The sequence below is a fragment of the Genypterus blacodes genome, unplaced genomic scaffold (assembly GCF_046128005.1).
Source record: "Genypterus blacodes isolate CSIRO-AG114 ecotype Tasmania unplaced genomic scaffold, CSIRO-AGI_Gbla_v1 ptg000008l_1, whole genome shotgun sequence".
In the NCBI taxonomy this organism is placed as follows: Eukaryota; Metazoa; Chordata; class Actinopteri; order Ophidiiformes; family Ophidiidae; genus Genypterus; species Genypterus blacodes.
Window position 1 is genome coordinate 1,880,228 of NW_027466822.1, and position 23,781 is coordinate 1,904,008.

At 40.6% G+C, this 23,781-nt stretch overlaps 1 protein-coding gene across 1 annotated transcript; it reads left to right on the top strand.

Annotated features, from left to right (window-relative positions):
- Positions 1-1,607: 1,607 nt before the first annotated feature.
- prkag3b (protein kinase, AMP-activated, gamma 3b non-catalytic subunit) lies at positions 1,608-16,775 on the top strand. Its single transcript, XM_076156925.1, has 13 exons — positions 1,608-1,646; positions 8,470-8,508; positions 9,698-9,752; positions 11,370-11,500; positions 11,674-11,755; positions 12,855-12,913; positions 13,519-13,564; positions 13,768-13,822; positions 13,970-14,096; positions 14,211-14,376; positions 15,084-15,121; positions 15,694-15,840; positions 16,659-16,775. The coding sequence occupies exons 1-13, from the start codon at positions 1,629-1,631 to the stop codon at positions 16,773-16,775; spliced, it is 1,080 nt and encodes a 359-aa protein (XP_076013040.1). The 5' UTR covers positions 1,608-1,628.
- Positions 16,776-23,781: the final 7,006 nt, after the last annotated feature.

A 23,781-nucleotide genomic window follows, 5' to 3' on the forward strand; every position in this document is an offset into this window, starting at 1 on the left:
CAACCCTAACGTAACTGAATAAGTAACAAAAAATACATAACATGAATAGAAAAAAGCTAAAAGGCTAGAAAGAGTAAGAGCACAAACTGTTGCTGGCTGCCGCTCGAACAGCGCCGGAACCGGAACCGGATTGTACAGCTGTTTGTGAAAACAGCTGTACAATCTATATATACTGTATACAAGGATGACATAAAACGGTATCAACACATAGAAAACACGGCCTCTGATGACATCACAGTATCCGTAGATGAACATAGAACTACCAAGTGTGCACCCTTGGTTGCGCTACTGAAACGGAGAACGAAGGAGGGATAATAGCAGGGATTATTAAATACTTAGCGAGGACAGAAAGGAGGGAGGGGGAATGTGTGTGTGTGTATGCATATCTGCGCTGCCCACATTCAATGACGGGGCTGCTCTGTCACAATTATACATTATTTAAAATAGTTTCATGGTGTAAAAGATTGCTGAGGAAAGCTCAGTCTCAAAGAAGAGTAACATTCTCATTTCAACACACTACAAATTGGAGAGTTTTTGAACTTTACAATTACAAAAGTAAATTGAATGACAGTCAGCACATGCAGTGCATTCAGACATGATTAATTTAATCGCCACCTTTCCTAGCAGGCATGCTAGCTTATTTTTCTTCTGGAAAGCCCTATCGTCATGACGATTGTTTGTTTGTGGAGCAGTCAGTCCATTCACACTACGGTATATTGTCATTGCAACATCTCTTCTCAGTCGATTACACTGTTATACTAGAAACCTGGAAATAAGACAATCTCACAATTTCTGCAGATCATTTTTCAGATTGTTCATGTTGAAAGAGGTGAGTTTAATTCACAGGTAATGAATGGGTTTGCTGGGATTGTGAAGTTTTGAGGAGAAGGCCTACTCTACTTACTAAAGCAGTTGATACCAGCTGCTCACAACCACCACTTCCATAATTTCTATTTCTGTGGTCATGTTAATACCTTTCAAACACAAATGAGAAACTTCACGCAAATAAACTAGTGAAATTGCACACACATGCTGTATTCGTGAAAGGCATATAGATGAGTATAAACACTGTATTAGTTTGTGTTATAATATATTGTGTGATAAATCATTGAGTTTAAGTATAACAGATGCTAACAGTTTTGTGAATTAAAAGTATTAAAAAAAACAGACAGACAATTGCTGTCTCATTATTGAGATAAAGCATGTATTTCTCCACGCTAGCAACAGCACAGAGACCGAGTTGTGTACATGTGTTTTTTACAGTGTGTTAGGGTGACCGTACACCCCACTCCCCCTGCGAATACCACAGGCCATTTGCCCCTCACTCCAGATTTAGCCCTCGGCCTCCAACACATTCAGGCCAGGCTGGGTGAGGCTCTGCAGGCAACACAACTGACTGGGCTGCACTGCTGCTCAACTCCGTCCCTTTCCTTGGCCTTCACCTCCATTACTGTCTTTTGCCTTTCTTCTCTTTCTCATTATTACATTCTGTCTGCAATCTCTTGACTCTTTCCCGGGTGATGGAACAGATCCTCCCAGATGTCTGAGTTGGAAAGTGACGGGGGTTGTCGGTCTTGTTTTTGATTCCTGGGACCTCACTGCAGGCATCCTGCTCCTCTACCCCAGCCATGGAGCCTCTTGCAGAGGTAAGACGTTTGGAGACATATTTACTAAACCTGCAGCAAATTCCTGCCAGCTACAGTTGTGTTGCAGCAATTCTTTCATTTATATATTTGCCCTTGGTTTACAAACACAAATTACATAAACGTGCACTGTCAGAGTTGAAATACTTTCAATGAACTGCCATTAATTAGAGACTGGTATTAGTACAATATACAAATTGCATTAAAATCCATTTTCATTATCTGAATACAAATTCAAATACTCAGATTTGAACGCCAGAGTTGCATGTACACCTTCATCAACATGCTGTATGTCCTCTTTATCTGGATGCTGTGATGGGATCTCAGTAGAGTAGGGTTAGGGTTAGCTTGTCACACTGTTAAGCTGATCCTCTCTCCATGCAATGTGGACGATCATTGCCCATTCATAAGGGTTGACACTTGGCCTGTTACTGATCTTGTTCTGGGGGCAGATCCCGGTTTATGTCAAGTCAAAACTGCCACTCAGGTAACTTTATGAATGAGAGCAAGCACAGCTGCAAAAGCGGAAGCAGGGTGATGTATATAACTCGAGCAAAGATTATATGAATGAATGTGTCCACGCTCTATCCATTCCAATTACAATGTGTGCCTGACCATGAACGTATGTGTTAGCCAGATCAGAAAACTCTCCAATCATGATTCATTTTAGAGCATTTACACTTTACATATGACCTCATTTTCTGGATAATATACATGAATGAATAAATGAACATGAATGTAAATGTTAGATGTAAAATTGGCCAAACTACAAGTCTCTTCACAACGCTATTTTCCTGAGTTTAGTTCAGATTCTGACAAGATTGCAGCAGTGAATAGATTAACATGTTTATATTTATAAGTTTATAGCTGACTGCTTTCACATTTTTGGTGACTTAATGGGATCCTCATTGTTTTTTGCAAATTGTTGCTAGTCATCCTGGGGTCCACAATGCTGGATAGTGGTGGACTGCGAAGTATCTTGAAAAGGGGAGAGCAGAGAGTGAGGTAGAATAGAATAGAATTTTATTGATGATGTTGCATGCAATCCACAGCAAATCCCATGCAATTGAAATTAAACTTGCACCCTCACATATCACACACACACAAACACATGATTACAGAGATGAAGATTAAGTTTATTCATCATGTTGCATGCAATTCACGCACAAATTACATGCAATTGAAATTTATCTTGCACCCCCTCTTACATATCACACACACAAACATATGCATTTCAGAGGGGGTGCAGGGCAGCCATTTTTCGGAGCCCATGGAGCAGGTGGGGGTTCGGTGCCTTGCTCATGTGCACCTCGGCAGTGCTCTGGAGGCAAACTGGCAACTCACCAGCTACCGGTCTGCTTACTGGGTCCACAGGAAGTCTTACGGGAAGGGAAGTCTTATGAAAAAAATTATACCTATGGTGAATAAAAAAACATCAGATTTCTCTGCCTTTTCTTTCTTCTCTTTCGTTAGCTATCTCCTGCTCTTTCCTCTTCCGGTGATTAAATTGTCCGGATGAGCCTCACAAAGTTTATACCTGCTTTTCAAGGGACTAAAACCAGATGCTGTTTCCTTTCCCATGCTGGCTGAGCAATGATTCAGGTAGTAATCTGAGGTTTTTATTTTATTTTCTGATGTTACACTAGTATCAGGTTTGGCGGGGTAACTTTAAAGGTCCTATATTATACTAAATATCATGAGGTTAGTATAGTTGCCTGCGATCTGTGAATGGAGCTTGTGAAGTTGTTGTTTTTTTTAATCCACACAAATCAGCAGTATGTGGCATCCCCTCATTCTGTCATTCATCGGAATGAGCAGTGAACATTATAAAAATGAGGCTCTGATTGGTCTTAGCATTTGTTGGAGGGAGTTCACCATATGTGTGATGCTGTGGTTATCTAACTCATCTGTTTACTGATACAGATAGGGAACAGGAGGCCAGCCAAAATGGAGTGGCCATGCTTTCCACACACATTACGTTCACATTTCAGCCAATGTGAGTAGTTTTAAGATTGTAGTACTGTGCAAGCAAAGATCTAGTTCGGAAAGACCAACAAGAGTACAAAAAGGACGAAAAGTTTCAATTTAATTCAATTCAATTAAACTTTATTTATATAGCGGGTTCGCGGGTTTGAGTATTGTGCCAGGGAGTTGACCTCTTTTGTTGGAACAACATGACACAGGTGCCAAGAGGTGGAGCCTGGAGGAGATATAGATAGAAAGAGAGAGGGTTGTTTTTTTAAGTAGGTAGCCATGGGAAAAGTCAGGTCTTTAACTGTAACTTAGCATTTCATTACATTACGGTCATTTAGCAAACGCTTTTATCCAAAGCGACTTACACTGCATTACCACCCATTACAGAGGGAGGTAGCACTTGAGGGTTCGGTGCCTTGCTCAGGGGCACCTCGGCAGGGACTCAAACCGGCGACCCTCCGGTCCCAAGTTTGGGAGTTTGGTAACTCATTCCACCACCTCAGGACCACAAAAGAGACATGTCTGGCTAGTGATTTACGTTAGCCGTGTTGTGGTGGCGACATTGATTGGCAGTGCGAAGTGAGCATGAGAGAGCATAATATGAAATGCCATATGAAATAAGTGGTTGCCATTACAGAGGTAAGTCAAAGTGTAGTCACTGGCAAAAATACATACATACATACATACATACATACATACATACATATGAACTACATTATCATTGTATTTCTGACTAATTATCCTTTCATTAGTCTCTCTTGTCCTCTGGCTTGGAGGAGCAAGGGCTGGCTGAAGATGCCTTATGAATTCCCATTTATGTGTACAACATGTTTTACATCCATTTCTTGTGCCTAGCCCACCAAAATGTCTTTAAATGCATGTACAGTACGGTAGCGTATGGTGTGTGTCTGGAGACTTGCTAAAGTTCCTGGATATGTCACTAGTTGACAGACATTTGTGAAGTTCAAAACTATTAACACTGTGTGGGTGTTGGCAAATCCATTGTGTAATGTGATGTCCTCTTATCATTCTACATAACAAAGCCCAAAGATTATGTCTGATATGCAGATATGCAAAAACAGCATATAAAGCCATGATATGTGACATGTTAGTTCAGTAACTGTAGTGAATCCACCTAAATTCAAACGCTATAACATGGTTCATAAGCCCAACAGTTTTGCATGCATCGAGTATGGCATTTCACTTACAGTATTGCCAGTTTTGTGTCTAATACCCGTAAAGTAATTCACAAAACTGCCAATACTTTTAATGTTTTGGGTCTCAGACACTGAATAATCTAAACCATTTAATGTGTACCATTTGTGTACCATTTTATCTATGAACCAGTAAATGTGGCTGAGGCAAAGAAAGCAGGTACATTTTTGACATTGCCACCAACTTCACTCAAGGACTATTTTTTTTTAGAAAATCTATTTGAAAAGTCAATTGCTTGGCTAAAGGATTTGTACCACAGTATTGTGAATTTAACAATAACAAGTTTTTGTTATCTGTTAAAATCATAATTACTGATATATTTAAAAACTGAACATAAATAACTAGAACTAACAAGAAAAAAAGCAAAAAAAACATTGTGTGTATGACCTCTACCAAGCTTAAAATTAAACGCCTGATTTGGTGATGTAATAAATCGTTATTCCAGGGTTGAAATGTACAAAGACTGCAAATACTGTACAAAACTGCAATTGCTGTGCAAAGACTGCTTAACACACCCAACCAGGGCACACCAACGTGGAGGCGCACTTACGTCCTACAGGGCAGTCTAGAGGTAATTACCGCACATGCATATAGGCACTACAATTCTTTCCCCTCACCAGATTGAGCCAAATATCAACAGTCCCACAAAAGAAAGATATACTGGATATAGAATGCCCTGGAGTCAATATCTAGTGTGCGGATAAGAACAGTTTGCAGTTGCTGCAAAACAAATCACGATAAACTCAAAAGTAGAACCTAAATACTGTTAAAGAGGTCTAAAAGCAGCAACAGTGAAGCAAAAGCAGCAGCTATCAGACCAGCACTATACACACACACACACACACACACACACACACACACACACACACACACACACACACACACACACACACACACACACACACACACACACACACACACACACTCACATCCATGTAGACCAACAGGGTCAAATTTCCCCCGTACCTTATACACCAAGAGTGCATGGCTCCTAGATGAGTCGGGAGCAATTTAAGTTTTATGTTTTGTTGTTGTGTGCTGTTAAAAAAGCTTCCTCCTCCTTCGAAAAGAGACAGACACCTATTGAATATCAGCAGTTTAGCTTTATTTGTGTGTGGCGATAAGATAAGATAAGATAATCCTTTATTCGTCCCACAATGGGGAAATTCACATGTAAAAGCAGCAAAGTGGATAGTGCAAAGCAATAAAGGGCATTAAGATAAAATAAGAGCCAATTTATAATATTAAGCTGTGCTTGTTCCAGACTTAATGTTTAAGCTATACTTAAATATGTTTCCATATGAAAAAGTAGATTATCATCTATCTGGAGAGGAGGGAAAACATGCACAATTGTAGTCCATTTTTCAAGAAATATGGAGTCTGGCCCGTGACTTAATCCCAGTTTTTTATTTTGGCCCACTGTGTATTTGAGTTTGACACCCGTGTACTACACTGTAGGATGTGTTGTACAGGTTGGATGATCTGCTCATCTGTCCTGTTTGCTTCTAAGCTTCAACACTCGGGGGTCAAGTTCAACCTAAAGGGCTACATGTAACTCTATCCCAGCCATTTCCCTCTGAGACTTAAAACCTTCATGGAAATACTTGACACATATGTTTGCCTGTAAGAGCCAGAATGAGCATGCTAAATACCAGACATATGATATGGTAATGCTGCAGCAATTTGATCCACTTCGGTCAGATGATAGCGTAAAATTTGGCAACAGGTTTGAAAATGAAAAGAAAACAGACACAGACACACAGAAGTGAAGACAGCTTCAGTCGACAGAAATAGATCTGTGTTAACACCATATCTGCATCAGTTGGCAGCCAGTTTTGAAAATATTATTTAAAGATGAATTATTATTATTATTGTTATAAGTTTGATTATTATTAAAATTATTTTATGCTTTCAAGGAGGGTGACACTGTGCAGTGGTTAACACAGGTTGTGGGTACGAGACCAGGGCCTTTCTGTGTGGAGTTTGTATGTGGTTCTCTCCGTGTACTCCGTCTTCCTCCCACAGTCCAAATGCATGCATGTTAATTAGGTGATTCCAAATTGTCCGTAGGTGTATATGTGAATGTGAGAGTGTGCTCTGCGATGGACTGGCGACCCGTCCAGGGTGTTCCTCGTCCTCTCCCATTGACACACATTGGCTCCAGCGATCCCGCGACCCAATAGAGCAGGGGTGGGGAACCTCCCCAACACCGATTCCACATTAATTTTAGCGACCTCCATTTGGCGTAATCCAGTGTAATTCAAGCCGGCATGAATAATAATCGTAACGTATTTACGTTTATCCTTAGCCAGAAGTTTTAGTTTGGATTCAATGTTGCCCGCTCTGGCCCCGGGGATACATTTGACTAAGGCCGCCCGTGTCGCTAACTTCACGTTTCTGACTATGGACCTTCAAATGATCAGAGATGTTTTTCTCAGTGAGTGTGTCGCTGAGTGGGGAGAACCTATCAGAAATGCAAACTGGTTGGTGGGCCGTGGGCTTCTGCCTAAGGCTAGGCTTCCTTCGGACAGTCACCCCGCAACCCCTGTTTCCCTGCTGCTTGGGAACAGCTGGAGGAGTAGGAGCTACACTAGGGTGACTCGCACCGGCTACAGGGGGCTGGCTAGCTATCAGGTTTCCTATTGCGAATCCATGGTGAGGAGCCACGCTTCTAAGAGCTGAGCTTCCCCTCCAGCACTACAAATAAACTACATTTAATGCAATTACCATTATCACTAAAGGAAGTCGAGGAATAAATAAACACATGACACACCGAGCAAGAGAGGGATAGGGAGAAGCCATCACTAAAGGATAAGGAGTTTGCTTTAGCGACAGCGCTATAATTGAGGAGCGAATGAATGTTTTTAGCCAAAACTAGCGTGCGCTCACATGTACAGTGGCAATAATCCAGAGCAGCCAAAACGCTTTCAGTGACAATCGGAAATGATTCAGTGTGCTTACCGAAACAGGAAGAGGAAACAGGATATATTGTAGTGACAATAGGGGTGTGAAATGCGTCACTGTTAACGGGTGTTTCTCCTTGCTGCTGTTTCCAATTGCTTGCTCATGGGGTAATGTTGGGTCTCCTTAAATGCTCTATGTCAAAATTACATTGAGATAACATTTGTTGTGATTTGGTGCTGTATAAATTACGCTGAATTGGATTGTTGCTGACATTAGGGTTGAATAGTCCCTCTGTTCAGCTGACATGAAAATCCAACAACACCTGGAAAGGTGACAAAAGAAACTGACAAAAGTAATTGGCAACCACCCTTACTTAATCCATATTTAATGGAACTAACACTTTAGGTTGATTGTTCTGGTTCTACCTTTACAGAAGCTTGCTTTGCTTCTTGTTTCAGTTCAAATAATTTTTTTTTACCTCAGCAATCTTACTTTTCTTCCGGACCTATTGCACAGGTGCCCCAAAAAACGTTCCCTCTGCTTGTTTAACCTCAAAATACCTCTGCTGGTACACAAAAAAGTAAAAAAGAAATGTATAAGTATTGATGCATGAGGTTGAATGAGTTTGCAGTCAGAAACAGAAATGAAACATTCATGGATTTGAGTGACTCTGATGTGGCTTCAGTTCACAGACTTTAAAGCATTAAACTGTCAATCATTCTGCCTCTCCTAGGTCCCGTTGTTTGAGATGGATGAGGAGGACTTTCTTCCTGTGAAGGGCAGAGGTAAATCATTGAGGATTTGTGATGTATATCAGAGGTTTTCAACAGGGGGTCCGTGACTCCTAGGGGGTCATGAAATTTGTCGTTGCAATTTTTCATATTTAAAAAAAAAAAAATTCTAATCCAATTTTTCCCCCCACAACTTTAAACGGATAAATGGAGGCAGAATATGTTATCTTTCAGTCAGCAATGCACACATTAAGGACACACAGGAGCTCTCCCAGGCTGGGCACCGGTTCCTCCAAGCCTCCCGTACACAAAGAGGAGGACCCGCCCCTTTCGCTGCTGTGCCAATCACGAGGCCGCATGTTACAGGCTGAAGGCTTGAATCAGTGACGTACGGTTAGGGGAGGCAGGTGTCATCATGAAAAAGCAAATCATGATTAAAAATAAATAAAAAAATATTCGTCCACTGATCTGTGATAGAAATCTAATTATTGTATGATTCCAATCATTCCAATGATAGTTATAGTCAATATCGCTGAATTGGTGTAATTTCCTGTTCAAATACGGGGAAAGACGCGAAAGGACGCAGCGACGGGCTGTGCCTCCTCTTGGATTGCAATCCCTCACAAACTGGCCAAAACCGGCCCGCTAGGCGGTTCAGTCTTGTCTGCAGGATGAATTTTGAAAGTGAAAAAATGCATAAAAGACACTTGTTACTAGTCTTGCTGATCTGACATAACGCTGCAGTGAAAAAGCAGGAGGGGAGGCAGCCAGTACCTCTGCCTCGCTGAAGTGTGTGTGTGTGTGAGCACATGGGCTTGTTCTGCTATAGTTCTTCTTCAGGTGTTACAGACAAATGGCATTGTGGGTAGCTAAAAAAGTCAAGTACAGAAAGTCATGTGCACCGCATCACGACTTTCATCCCTAGCAATAATCTCTATCGAGACAGAGAGACTTTTAAAACTAAAAGAAGATAAAGGGGACTTTTACACCAAAGGCATAGAGATGTTTGTCCGGAAGGATAGGCTAATGCACTTCATTTACAAGTAAAGGTAAGACATGCACTCACTGCTGTACTGTCCACAACAATAATGAAAGACCAGCCCCTTTTTAATAATTAATAAAAGAATGATATAAACAAGATAAGAATTTTGTTTTGTTATTTTAAGAATAAAACTACATTTGTATTTTTGTTGTGGACTGTATATACTTTCATTTGTATTGAATGAGTAGGAATTGTGGAATTCTAATGGCAAATTAAGAACACAGGGAGGGTGCAGCAGAGCAAATGCGCTCTCTCTGAGCCGCTATACATTTTTGTTCTTCTTTGGCCAAATATGTACCTATGTGTGTGTAAAGAATGATACGGGATATGAAACATAACCAGTAGTCAATGTGCAGCCAGTTGAATGGTGTGAATTTATGCTACTCCGTTGAAATTCATATATTTGTAAATCTGACTTTGAAAGAGTCAGTGCCTCCCCAGCCACAAACCTCATCGCACGTCACTGATTGAATAGCTTAGAATTGAATGCACAATAACAGGGTAGCTATGTTTGTACATGGCACGAGGCCCAGTTTGATATAAAACCCAATTTTATACAATATATATAGTAGGGGGTCCCTGCTCCATCTCTCCATCAGTTTGGGGGTCGTTGGCCTGAAAAACGTTGAGGACCCCTGATCTATAGTATAGAGAAAATAAAGAATATTTTATAGCAGCGCTTTGTTACCTTTTAAACTTCTAATCTTCTCTTCATATTAATATATATTCATTTTAGTTATGGATAAGTGTGATTGGTCCAGTGTCTGTGCTGTGTTGTCTGTTTCGCTTTAGATTATAATGGAAGTATAACATCTTTAGCCAGGCTTCCATTCCAGAATAGAACATAATGCTTTCTACAGTCTCAACTTTAAATTCATTCACTGTGGGCCCAATTCAGCGTTGGTGACTTAAGTGGGAGTTGTTTATTCAAACGATCCACAGGAATCTTTATCATAAAGAACACACCTCATCCCTTCCTTCTCGACAGTAATGCCCTGTGCATCCCCACACTGTGCCACTCTTCGCCCTCCTGCAATATAATTTTTTGTGTTATTTATTAATCATCGTTATTATTAAGTTTAAGTTGTTGCTGTTCCTAACTTTTCTCACTTTTACTCTCCAGAAAAATAGTCTGAAGATAATGTCAGATTGTTTGATAGGGACAATCCAGTAACAACCAGTTGCAGCTGATACTGCATACATACTGTATGCGATCCTCAGGAAATCAGGAATAACAAGATCACTCCCAAATGATCCATGAGTACTTTCCAATGCTTTTAGCCCCAAAGTAACCATAACATTCCCACAGAGTGAATATGATTTCAATTTATTAAACTGGGCAAGCATGAACTCAGAGTCAGGGGAAGTGCGTGGGTTGAGAAAGAAGGATGCGAAGGAAACCATGTACGTAAACAAAGGGGAGCATAGTGTCACAGTGAAATTAAAATGTCACAACTTCTGGTTGTGTTTTCAATATTTTTGGCAAGTCACTTAATGGAAGAGGTTCTAAATAAAGTATTTTTACTGAGGAGCAGGATCCTAGGTCACTCACAATAGCGGTTTCTCTTTTATGTGTGGCAAATTTGTGGAATAGAGGCTTTCATGGGTGTGTGGCCACGCTAAGGATTCCTTCAAGCTTTAGTTTTCAGTCATTCTTTCTTTGTGTTAGCTTGGCTAGAACCTCGATGGTGGTAGGACTGCTCACCCAAGGTATTATAAACACTACCGTATGGAATACTGCTGATAATATTGAGAATGCTAATTTTGATTGGTGTGATTGACACAGCCAATGGAGTGATGGTATATTTCTCAAACGGAATACAATTTTACTAGCCTCTTCACTACTTTATTGTTAATCACGCCACTGGTGTTTTTCTATTGCAGGCCCTGACCTTGACATGTTTGTTTACATGAAATTAATGAAGAGTCACTGCTGCTATGACGCCATCCCCACCAGCTCCAAATTGGTCATCTTTGATACAACGCTACAGGTATACACACATACCCATACACATGCGCAAGGGAATTTGCTTTGTGGTTTTCTACTATTAAAAGTATTTGTTTGTTTTAAAGAAAATCCAAAAATTCAAGAAGATTGGTCAGTGAACAATCTGTAATGTCCAGCCAGATTTGACATATGTATAAATGTGTGTGTGTGTGTCAGGTGAAGAAGGCCTTCTTCGCTCTGGTGGCTAATGGCGTGAGAGCAGCACCACTGTGGGACAGCAAGCTTCAGTGCTTTGTAGGTGAGCTGTCTGTCCCCCTGTTTATAAATGTCTGTCTGTCGTTGCGTATCTCTGTGTCTGTCTCTCTTTCAATATTTATCTGCCTGTCTGCTTTTCTCTGCATATCTGCCTGTCTTACTGTCTCCATACTGTACATCTGTCTATCCGTCATTTAGTATCCAACCCTTTTAGATTGGATACTAAATCATTACTGGATTTATTACAAAAAGGGAAACAAACGGCACACAAAATAATTTGTTCATAGACAGGCTATGACTAATCTTAAGGATAGGCCAGTAAAAGATGCTTTGCATAACCAGACCCTTATGGCATTATTTAGAGATGGGATCTGTCATTGCACCCATAAAACCATCATCTTCCATAGCGTTCCATAGTCACACCAGACCTGAGAATCGGCCTTCACCATGAAATGCCTCCAGAGATGTCCTTCAAAGTGTGTTCTCCATAGGGGGATGGCTTGGAATAGTTTACTAGTTTTAATCTCATAATTTAAACTTTCTTTTCTAGTGATTTTGACCTTTATCACATAATTATGATATGACATGAGCATTTTTTGAAATCATCGCTAGTTTTTTTTTTAACTGGCAACTTTTTTATGCATGTATTTGTGGTGGAAATCCTGGTTCTTACTGTAGGTTGTAAGACAATAGAAGAGACTCAAATAAACAATAAACAAATGAATCAGTTTATTTCTCACACTGCAGTGTGGGTCTGATCAGGTTATAAGGCAGAAAAGGCAACAATACAATACAGATATGGCTTTTCATATGAGCAAAGGAGAGAAGAGGAGGGTGGATGGTTTCAAGGGCGTCAGAGACGCCGCTGTATCTCTGCACCAGGTCAGGCAGAAGCAATAGGGTGGACGCCTCCTGGCTCCTGAGATGTCCAAGGTCTGAACACGTGATAAGATGCACAGTGGAAGATTAAACATATCTATGCTATTTCATTGCAAAGGTGAAAGGCCAGCCACAAAAACAGACAACAGAAGAGACACACAGATACATACAGACTGATTTAGTGTCTGTGTGATATCTTTGATGGACTAATGTAATTTCATTATCATTCATGTGTGTGTGTGTGTGTGTGTGTGTGTGCGTAGGTATGCTGACCATTACTGACTTCATCAACATCCTCCATCGTTATTACAGGTCTCCTCTGGTAAGTGTCTGTTTAAGTTTTTACATTATGAATTAATCCACATTCATGAAGGGCTGACACAATGCAGGTCTTTAGTTTAACCAAATGTCTGGCCTGGAAACGAAAGTTGTTTTTTAATCTAGTGTGTGCTATTTCTACACTGCACAAGGGTGATGAGTCCATGATGTCACTTTTGTACCACATTGCAGAGTAGAAAGAGAGGAGCTACTCACAATAAGAAATAATAAAATATGGCAGATAGCTTGCTCGGTTCCGTGATGCCAGTGCCTCAGATGATTTATACAGTATACATGTAAACACCACCAGTGGAACTTCGCGGACATCTCAGTTGTTTCTGAGAGGACAAATGCTAAATTAAGATTATACACACACCTAGTATGGTAATACATTGAGTCTGTGAATGAACATTTCCTAGTAGCTTGCTGTCTTTATCTGAAATTCTTGCATCATAGTTAATCAGGATTCACATCGGCAGGCAAATCTATTTCCGGTTAGTACATACATAGTATATTCACAAGTATGTTCATATGCACACTGCTGCTCAATGTAGATGAAAAAGCAAATCACTGCTGTGCAGGATGACATAAGGTGTGTTTGGTGTGCAGGTTCAAATCTATGAGTTGGAGGAGCACAAGATCGAGACGTGGAGAGGTGAGACATGGACAGAGGCTTGTCTGACCCAATGACATCACTAGGCTTACTATTATTACAAACGCTAAAGGTAAAACTTTAAGAAAATTTAAACCATAGTGCCCTCTACATGACCTATAAGGTGAATTTGGTGGAGTTGCCTTTTAATTATTCTAATAAGGATGTATAAAGGATTTATGTAAAAGATGTCATTCTGTCTTCAGAAATCTACCTGCAGTACTCTGTCAACACGCTGATCAGCATTACTCCTGACTGCAGGTGAAACATTTACTCTCTTAAAGCCACATATTCTATCCAGTCTACCATTTTACAGATTAGAATGCAAAAATAATCAGTCAAAGTCAAAAGAGCAGCATATTTAACATATTTAACATAATCCTGATGATGTGCACTCTGTTTCCTCAGCCTGTTTGATGCCATCTACACTCTCCTGAAGAATAAGATCCACCGGCTGCCTGTGATTGACCCAGCATCAGGAAATGTCCTGCACATCCTCACTCACAAACGTATTCTCAAATTCCTCCACATCTTTGTAAGCCAACAATACCGAGCTGAACGTCGTGGTGCTTCTTTTCAAATATGATCCATTCCATACAAGATAAATTGAGAAAACCTCTCCTCTCCTCTCCTCTCCTCTCCTTCTCAGGGATCTATGATTCCTAAGCCCAGGTTTCTCCAGAAGCGAATCAGTGAAGTTGCAATCGGTACCTTTAAGGAAATTGCAACAGTGCTGGAGTCAGCTTCTGTGTTTGATGCTTTGTCCATCTTTGTGGAGAGAAGAGTGTCTGCGTTGCCTGTAGTCAATGAGCAAGGTACCGTACTGTTGTGTCAGGGTCAGGAGTCCGTTTAGTAGCCACTAATATATTCCTCAATTAAAAACGAGCAGTCAATGTGTATGAATTGATGTAATTTCATAAAAGCAGTCCTGTCATCAAGATTCAAAACCGGCCAGAGATTATAGTCAAGTCAAGACAATTTTATTTATACAGCCCGATATCACATACAATGTCTCAAAGGGCTTAACAGACCCACAACATCAGGACAATTCCTGACCCCGCCCAAAGCTCTCTAGGAAGATGAGGAAAAACTCCAGAGAAAACCTTAATGTATAAGGAAAAAGGGACGAAACTTCGGTAGAGGCAATTCCAAGAGAATGAAAACCCCAAACTCAGTATCTCAGAAATCTTTAATATTGTGCAAAAGTTCAATATTGTAGACGCACGTTGTCACACTCAATCAGCTAATTCACTAAAATCACCTCCAAATGTTTCCTTAGCCTTTCAATTGTCTCTGTCTGGTTCAGTAGGTTCAGATATGTAAGTGTCCGATTGAGAGCAAAGACGTGAAAGTGTCCACACATTAGTCCTATTGACTTTGCTACAGTCAATTTTTCTACATAGATTTCTGGGGTTGTCCATTAAATTCTCTCAAAAACATAAAATAACAGCAGGAGGTTATACTGATGACAGGAAGACACAATGATAATGTTCATCTCAGCATCTGTCTGTTTCCTCTCCAGGTAAAGTTGTGGCGCTGTACTCCAAGTTTGATGTCATTGTAAGTTATCATTACACATTTTTTCCACACATTTTACACCACTGCAACCATAGCAATTTGGAATGGGGCAATATTCAATACTGTCTTAGGGAAATATTTCTTGGCAGAGATCTTATTGATAAGCCATGATAGATATCAACTCATGCAGCGTGGTCTAGATCTTGATGAAAATTGGATTATTATCACAAATAAAGCAATTAGGCCCTACTGTTATTGCAGTTAGTTTTGTCTTTCTACTTCAAAACCAACAGCTGATGCTGTCTCTATCCCTGCTGCTTCACAGCAAGAAGATTCAGCCCTCACTGCTTTATTCTTTCTTTGGTTTGTAACATCATTTTATCTGTACATTTTTTGCTGCCTAACTACTACTCCATACTTCAACCTTTGACCTTGGTGTTGGTATTTATTTTCATATGACTTTTCACAGATTTAGTGTGATGAACGGATTGATCACCCAACCATCTGTGCTGACATCCCCATACTTAGGCCTCGCCTCTAACTGTGCATAAAAATCCTACACAGCACCAATCAATCAATGGACTCAATATCTCTCCTCTTTTTTTGTCATGAAGAACCTTGCAGCCCAGAAGAACTACAATAACCTGAACATGTCTATGCGGGAGGCCATTGCTTCCAGGGCATGCTGGGTGGACGGAGTCCTGAAGTGCTATCCTCATGAAACCCTGGAGACTATCATTGACCGCATTGCAAAGGCTGAGGTAATAGTAAAGTCACATTCTAATGTTAGCTGTAACAAAGTTTAATTATTGGCCACATAAGAGAAAAAACAGAGAGCCTTCCCTTGACATGAGCAGATAAGAATATTTTGCAAATTCTTTTCTGGGTCTGCCAGAAACGAATCCGTGAGTCAGTGCCGTCACTCCACCACCACTCAGCTCTGTGATGACTCTCAAGTGTAGCCCAGTAAGTTTGGCCTGATTAGGACATCTATGCATTGGGACTAGCGGTGGTCCCAACGCATAGCAGGAAGCCCTAAATGTCAAAAAACATTTTGCTAGGTGGACATATTTAGAGCCTCCTGTTCTTGACATTAATGCAAAAATTATTTATCTGCTTCATTTTAATCTGCGGTTATTAAATTTTGTGCCATTTCTCGCAGCAAATTTTGTGGCATTCATCAAGTAGGCTCCTTCTTCATCATATATTCCAGCAACTACAACTGCAGACTATGCCATAATGCCCAATCAGAACAGATCACTATTTGGCATTTAAATACATTGGCTAATCAACTGAGTGGGTTTATCCATAAAGTAAGTTAAAACATCTGCGACTAAAGGGCACTCAGGGTCGCATACCTCGTTCTAGCCTGATTAGTCCTCTAATTTTGACTGGACAATGGTCACCCCCTGCTTCCACCAAAGTTTTACAGTTGTTACAGTGCCACCATCAGGGCAAATGCACCACCTACAAAATTAACCAGGTACTGCTGTTTTATATGTAACGTGTCATATGTCAATGAACTGAAAAACCACGGACAAAAGAAACCTCCTGACAATTGAATCCTTTTGTGTCTCAGGTGCATCGCTTGGTGTTGGTTGACAATGATGATGTCGTGAGAGGGATTGTCTCACTATCTGACCTGCTACAGGCCCTGGTCCTCACTCCTGCAGGTATTGATGCACTTTGCTCCTAACTCCACTCATCCATCCATCCATCCCTTGCTCTCAGGCCTCTGGATGTGTGTCCATCTCTTTTTCTTCTGAAGCCAACCCCTCTGACCGGAACTAACTTTTACTCTCATGAAAACATCTCCTCCCCTGGAATTTCCTGATCTTACATCCACTGAAATAAGACCTGTACCAGTTCTATCCATCCCTGCAGTTTCCTGATCCTGTCTGCTCTAATCATCAACCTACTTACAAACTGGTGTCTGTCTCCTGACTGCAATCAACCCTTACACATCCAACAACCTCTGAAATATCCTCTGAAACTCTGAGCAGCAATGCACTTATGACCTTGTGTCCAATCTGCTCCTTCAGAATTTGAAATCAACTACCCAACTCTTTAAATATCACTGAAATCTCATACACAAAACTGCTCTGATATACTCCACCTGTCCATTGTTCATAATAAACCAGTTATCTCGCCTATAAACCTCCTGTTCCCCTTAAGTCAGCTAGTCACCCTTTCCATTCAAAATACAACGTTTTGCTGTACCTGTAAGACACATTTGACACCCTCCAGTGATGAAACCCTAAGGTCCACTGACCTGAAGCACTTTCTACTAGCACCTCTTGGCCTGTCTCCAGCTCAACCTGTTCCAGGAATGAAGTTGCCATGTTATGTAACCAAAACTGATGCCTGCACTGGCGAGTCTTAAAGCTGTCACATGTCTTTCCTGGTTGGTAATAAAGTTGCTATTGTCAGGTTTAAGGGTCACACATGCATCACCAGTTTCATAATTTATCTGTGACTTCTGTCAGTCTCAGATAAGAGCTTAAAACCCTTAATTGTTACATTTGCAAATGATATGGTGAAGGCAATATTATCATTATCAGCTGCTAAAAAGTTAAAGAATACCACATTTGTCTTCCAAGGATATGAAATGCTTTTGTTGTGTCATTTTTGTTTCCCCATTCCAAAATTTAATTGATTTAGTGTTACAAACACAGATCAAACATACACCTCTGATATGTATAATTTCCCCTCTTGTTTAGCACAATTATTGGGACGTTGCATCCTTGAGAGGAGCCCGTACATTCCTACAGTGTGTGGCATGCAAACATTCTGCATTCACTTCCAAACCAATGGCAGTGCTTGTTGTCAGTAGCACCTGACACTCCCTTCCATCTATGGATGTGAAACATGATCGAGAGAATCTATAAACACAAAGTCACCTGATTGAATATCATAGCTTTGTTCTTCTCCAGCGATGACTAACCTGTTGTTCTGTTGGGTGTGCGTCTGATAGAAAGTAACACCAGAGGGAGAGCTTCTGGCAATTTAAGTCCAGTCGCGGTCATCGTCTAAGTTTATTTCATTTATTCTTTCAACCTTGCCTGATCTCTGGGTGAAATGTGCAGTTTGCATTGTATCGCTAACACTTGACTGAGGTGCAGGTTGATAGGATACCTCTTAGGTTTTCAGAACTGGTGGGTATTCAGCTTTCTGGGATTTTGATGTTTACTGTAACTGCCCTTGAAAATAAGCACCTGCTTGTAATCTTGTCTGTACGACAGGAAAAACAAACTGATTAAACAATAGACAATTTTTAATGTGCAATATGTTGTATGTGTTATTTACAAAGATGATATGTATACATCAAAATCATGATTACTGGCCCCAGCTTGTGCAGCTGGGTGGCTCCCTCTCTGATGTGGTAGTCAGTACCACCGGAGCACCACAGGGGACAGCTCTGTCTCCATTCCTATAAACCTTGTACACCACAGACTTTCAGTTATTGCCAACTGCAGAAATTCTCTGATGACTCTGAAGTGGGTGGGATGTATTTAGGATGGGCAGGAGTCAGCGTACAAGGGACTGGTGGATATATTTGTTGAGTGGTGCAGGATGAATCACCTGATGCTGAATGTTAACAAGATCAGGCTGGATTTCATGAGGAAAGGTACACTGATTAAGCCCATACACATCCTGGGTGAAGAGGTGGGGGAAGTGGAGGATTACAAGTGCTTAGGTGTCCAAGTGAAAATCAGACTGGACTGGAAGGCCAACACTGAAGCTGTGTACAAGATGGGGATGAGCTCTACCTCCTGAGGAAGCTGAGATCCTTCAATGTTTGCTTGAGATCTTTTTATCAGTCTGTTGTAGCGGGTGACACTTACTTTACTGTGGTCTGTCATTAGCCACAACCTAGAGCTGTCGGAACCAGTGATGAAGAGGACACTGGTCAACTGCTCCTTTTCACTGACAGCCCAGCCTCCTCCATAACCCACTGGACATACAGGAGTTTGTTTACTAAAAGAATCATTCAGCTCCGCTGTCGCAGAGAACGTTTCATGAAGTTATTCCTGCCTGTCACCATCACACTGTAAAATAAGCTTACATCTGTGTCACAGGTGAATGGACTGTGAAATGGACTTTCGTCACTATTGCACTACAGTTTATTCATTTTCTACACTGTTGTTTGCACATCCTCAGTGAATAAGCTTCTGACATTTTTGCACTATGGTCTCCATTCCATATCCCCAAATCATCTTGTTGTTTGTAGCTCTGTTATCATTTATTGAGCTTGTTGTTTATAGTTTATATCCTGTTGTTTTTACCATATAGATTTTGCTGTTATACTTAAAGTGGCATATTGCTGATATTCCTTCCTGCCCCTCCCCTCTCTTCTCTGCTCTCACAGGTGTAGCGCATCAGCTGATTATTCAGGCACTAGACGCACAAATAAATGCTCCTAGGGAGAGCTGCGGCTGAGCGCAGTTCCTCTGCTACTGGTGTTCTGCTGATGCTCCTGAGTTTGGGTGTAGCTGTTTTTAAACATGTCACCAATTAGCCAATAGTCAATAAAGTTGTCGCCTACCAGACCTGACAGTAGAATTTAGACATGATAGATATTTCCAAAGTTGTAGCTCTCTTGCTCATGGTGGGGATGGTGTGTTTTTGGTGATGTGCGGTGTTTGGTGTTCGCCAAACATAGCGACTAGTCTGATGACCCAAAAGCAAAAAAAGCATAGAAAGAACTTTCTTTTAATTGACCTTGGAGTCTCCCACATGGCTTTGGGCAAACTCCAGTTTGAGATTTTTCAACAGTGGCTTTCTCTTTGCCTCTCTCCCATAGAGCTTTGACCGGTAGAACCTGGGCAACAGTTGTATGCAGTCTCTCCAATCTCAGTCACTGAGGCTTTAAACTCCTTCAGAGTGGTCATACGTGTCTTGGTGGCATCCATGTATGGTTGTTAGGCTACTCCATAGGGCGTACACGTAAGGTACAGCAGCGAACACACAAGGTCAGATTAAGATAGATCAGGGTAGTCAGCCACTCTCATAACTTAAGGAGAAGGGTAAAGATGAACATAGGTTTAATCATGGTCACACATGTTTACGTCTTAATGCTGTTTTCACATACTACCTACCATATTGGGGTTACAGAAGTACTGAGGACAGATTTCCCAGGACAAAGCCGGAACACTTCAGTCAAGGAAAAGAAAATCACATATGACACCATGGACATCAAAATGACATCATAGACTGAGTACAGAGGCTCTGAGCCTCTTATATTATAATTACTACACAATGAATAGCTGCTTAATGAAGATGAAGATGAAGGCAAGGACCATAATTCAGGGGTCTTGTGACCAGCTGCAGAGACAGTCAGAGCTGAATGCTGGGAGCCATGCAACAGAGCAGGCTCTCACTGCTAAGCTAGTGAACCTGAATAAAACCTTCAAACACAAGGCAACAATTCAACAAGAGGCTTGGAAGAGAGAAAGGTGTGCTTTTGAGGAGCAAATTAGGCATCTTACCAACCAGCTAATAAGAGCAATGGAGTCGCCCCAGCTGTCAATCAGGGAAGAGGCTCTTTGTGAGGAAATTGATAGCATAAAAGACGCCTCTAAAATCTTGTACAAGAAAATGATGGCTGACACATCTAAAACAGAGAATAAATGTCAGGAGTTTAGTCATCGCATGCGAATACAATCAGATATGCTTGCTCAGAACATAACACTCCTTAACAACCAGATGCAGCATGAACAGAGAGAGGAGCAGTGCCAGGCTTCAGGAGAAATAGAGATCACAAAAGAAGCCTTCAAAAGCCAACACAGTGAGCCTACTATCCTTAATTGTGGGAAGGAAATCTTGAAAGGTCAAGAAAGGCAGGGCCAGACTTTGCTTAACGATATCAAGAACAAATTACATTTGAATGAAAATCATGAACTACAGTTAGAGAAAGCCTCCATATCACAAATGATAAGACCTATGGCACAGGAAGACATGAGAAAGATGAATGATGCCATCAGACAGGAAAACATTGCCCTGACAAAGCTGATAGATGCGATGAAACGGAAGGATGAAGTTCTGGCTCGGCTATTGCATGTGAATGACACCATCATACAGATGAAGCCGCAGATAAACCCAGAGACAGGCCAGAGAGCCCTGGTGGTGGGTGACCAGTCACAGATCAACTGCCCTCAGACACAGGATGATGTGATACATGATGGAAGTGATACAGAAATGTGTGATGAACTTGAAACAGGGCCTAATTCAATTTTAAAGCAGCAAAAAGAAAGGCACAGCAAGAAGGTCACATTCACTGAAGAGCACAAAATTCCCCTCGGCAGGAAAATCTTTTCAAAGTTTTTCAAATCATTCTTTACAACAAAGCTTGTAAAATAAACTCAATCTTGGGAGCTTTGCCCTCTGTCTCAGGTTTAACACGGTGTCCACATTACTTCAGAACCTCCATGCATGTTGGCAGTTACAGCTTGATGAAGCCAACACATTAGGACAGCCTTGAGGGTGAGACACAGTGAACATGCTTGACTTACTGGGTTACAAGCCACACAGTCCATATAAAACCAAAGTCAGAGCTATGCCTGTGTAGTTATAGTTTTGTTATTATAGTTGTGCACCCATGAGTGAGACTGACTGAGACTCAAATGTGTGATTTGTGACTCCCTTTTCTAGTTCTGCAGTGTATGTAATGAAACCAGCAACTCGGCTCTTAATAAGTCACATTTGATTGTCAGCTTTACACTGCCTGAAAGAATCCACTCCATAGGGCCCAGCTTGCCAGTAAATTGGAACAGAATTCAATGTAAATTAAATGTAAATTAAACAGAAACTTATGATGTAATGGTTATTTATTTAGAGCAGACATTTAAAGATCAGATGCCCGGCCATAGGATTTCTACCCATGCTGGTAAGTCCCACGCTGGTTGGGCCACCAAAATAGTTGTAGTCACATACAGAACTGACAGGCAGTTGAAAAGGCCCTACATTTTTAAAAACATCAGTAATCAGTAATTGTGATGTTGCCATTCAAATAAATATGTCCGTGCTGTTTGCTAAGATCTGACAGGAGTGACTGTGGTTACTCATGTTTCTTTGTTTTTTTAAAACTGTGCAAGCGTTCTCTGATTTGACTCAACAGTCCAAGCCACCAAACAGTTCAAACATATCTACTAAGTTAACAGTCATACAGGCCATGAAAGGAGCATCTACAAACATTCGAAACACTATAGTATACTGTAATTGTTGGTGATAACCAGTCTGACTTTCCAGTTTTTGAGTTTGTTGAAGCTGTCAAGCTCAACTTCTATATGGTTGACTGAATAGCTTGGGCTCAGAATGAGAAAAATAGGCTTCACTCTGGAAACTTGGAGTAACACTTGTGCAGTGTTACAGGCGATTCCACAAGAACAATGGGCTAAGGGCGTAAAGGAGTTGGTTTTTAAAAGAGATAACCTTCCTGTTGAGAGAGCTCTGTGACTATAGTGCATTGAGACTCTTTCAAATTCAGTATGGAAGTGAAAACACTCGCTCTTATAAGACAGACAGACTGTCCATAATCAGCTCTGTCTGGGATGCATTCAGTTTTCTGGAAGCAGTCACTTTGTCTGCCAAAACGATGCAAGAGGAAATGTAGGGATGATGACATACTTCATGACATGAGGATAATAATTTTACTAAAGAATTGAAAGTATTTTTTGCTTAATATATATATATATACTAATTACATTTTGAAAGATCAAGTAAAGGAATTTCTGCTTAATCACTTTGGCATTTATACCTTTCAGATAAACAAAATCTGAAGCCTTTCTGTATTTATTTGTATTATGTCTTATGTTGTATGTACTTGGTCTGATGAGGAAAACCAGTCCTCAAGATTAAAAATCAGTTTACAAACTTAAAATGCCTACACCCTATAAGTTGAAATAAGCAGGGCCATCCCTGTCCAAAGAAAAAAAAGCCTTCTGTTCTTATTTCCTTTTAACACTGTGTCAACTTTTTGGGAGTTGGAGTTTGTACATGCAGCATGATGTAAATGGCAGAAATAGGGTGTTTGTTTGTTTTTATATATTAATAACCCTATGTGGTGAATATTTGACAGGGTATCATTTGGGGGTATCAGGGTATCATTTGTGATTTCATAATGGCAATACAATACCTTTTAAAGTCAATTATCTTATTGAAATATTTAGAGGACATCCCCTTTCTTTAATAATCATTTTAAATGCTGGGTTTTATAGAAGCAATGACTAAGAATCTTATCTAAATGATTATGATTGTATTTATATATTTTCTTATAACACTGCGTTTTCCTTTCAGCTTAGGAACCAACCAATCAGGCCCTGAATGTAAATGAGCCTTAAAATCTGATTAAATAAAATTAATTTAGGTTTTTTTTGCAATATTATTTGTATTTTATTGTATATTGTAATACAATCTAGTTCACCCTTTCTTGTTAGACTATTTGTGATTTTATTATGTTTTTCTGTGTTAGCTCAATCTGTGACATTATTTTCACCAAAAGCATTTGTTCTTGTCAGGTTTCCAGGGGCCTGTACTATGAAGGAAGCTCAACAGACCTCGGCCTTGTTTGCATAAACTGGCTTAACAAAACCTAAACCCTGCGATCAGACTTAATCGGTATCACAACGCTGCTGATGACAGTGCCTGCCTTCTCAATCCAGAGACGTGTGTGCCCTCATACAAGTGGGCATGTCTGTAAAGAC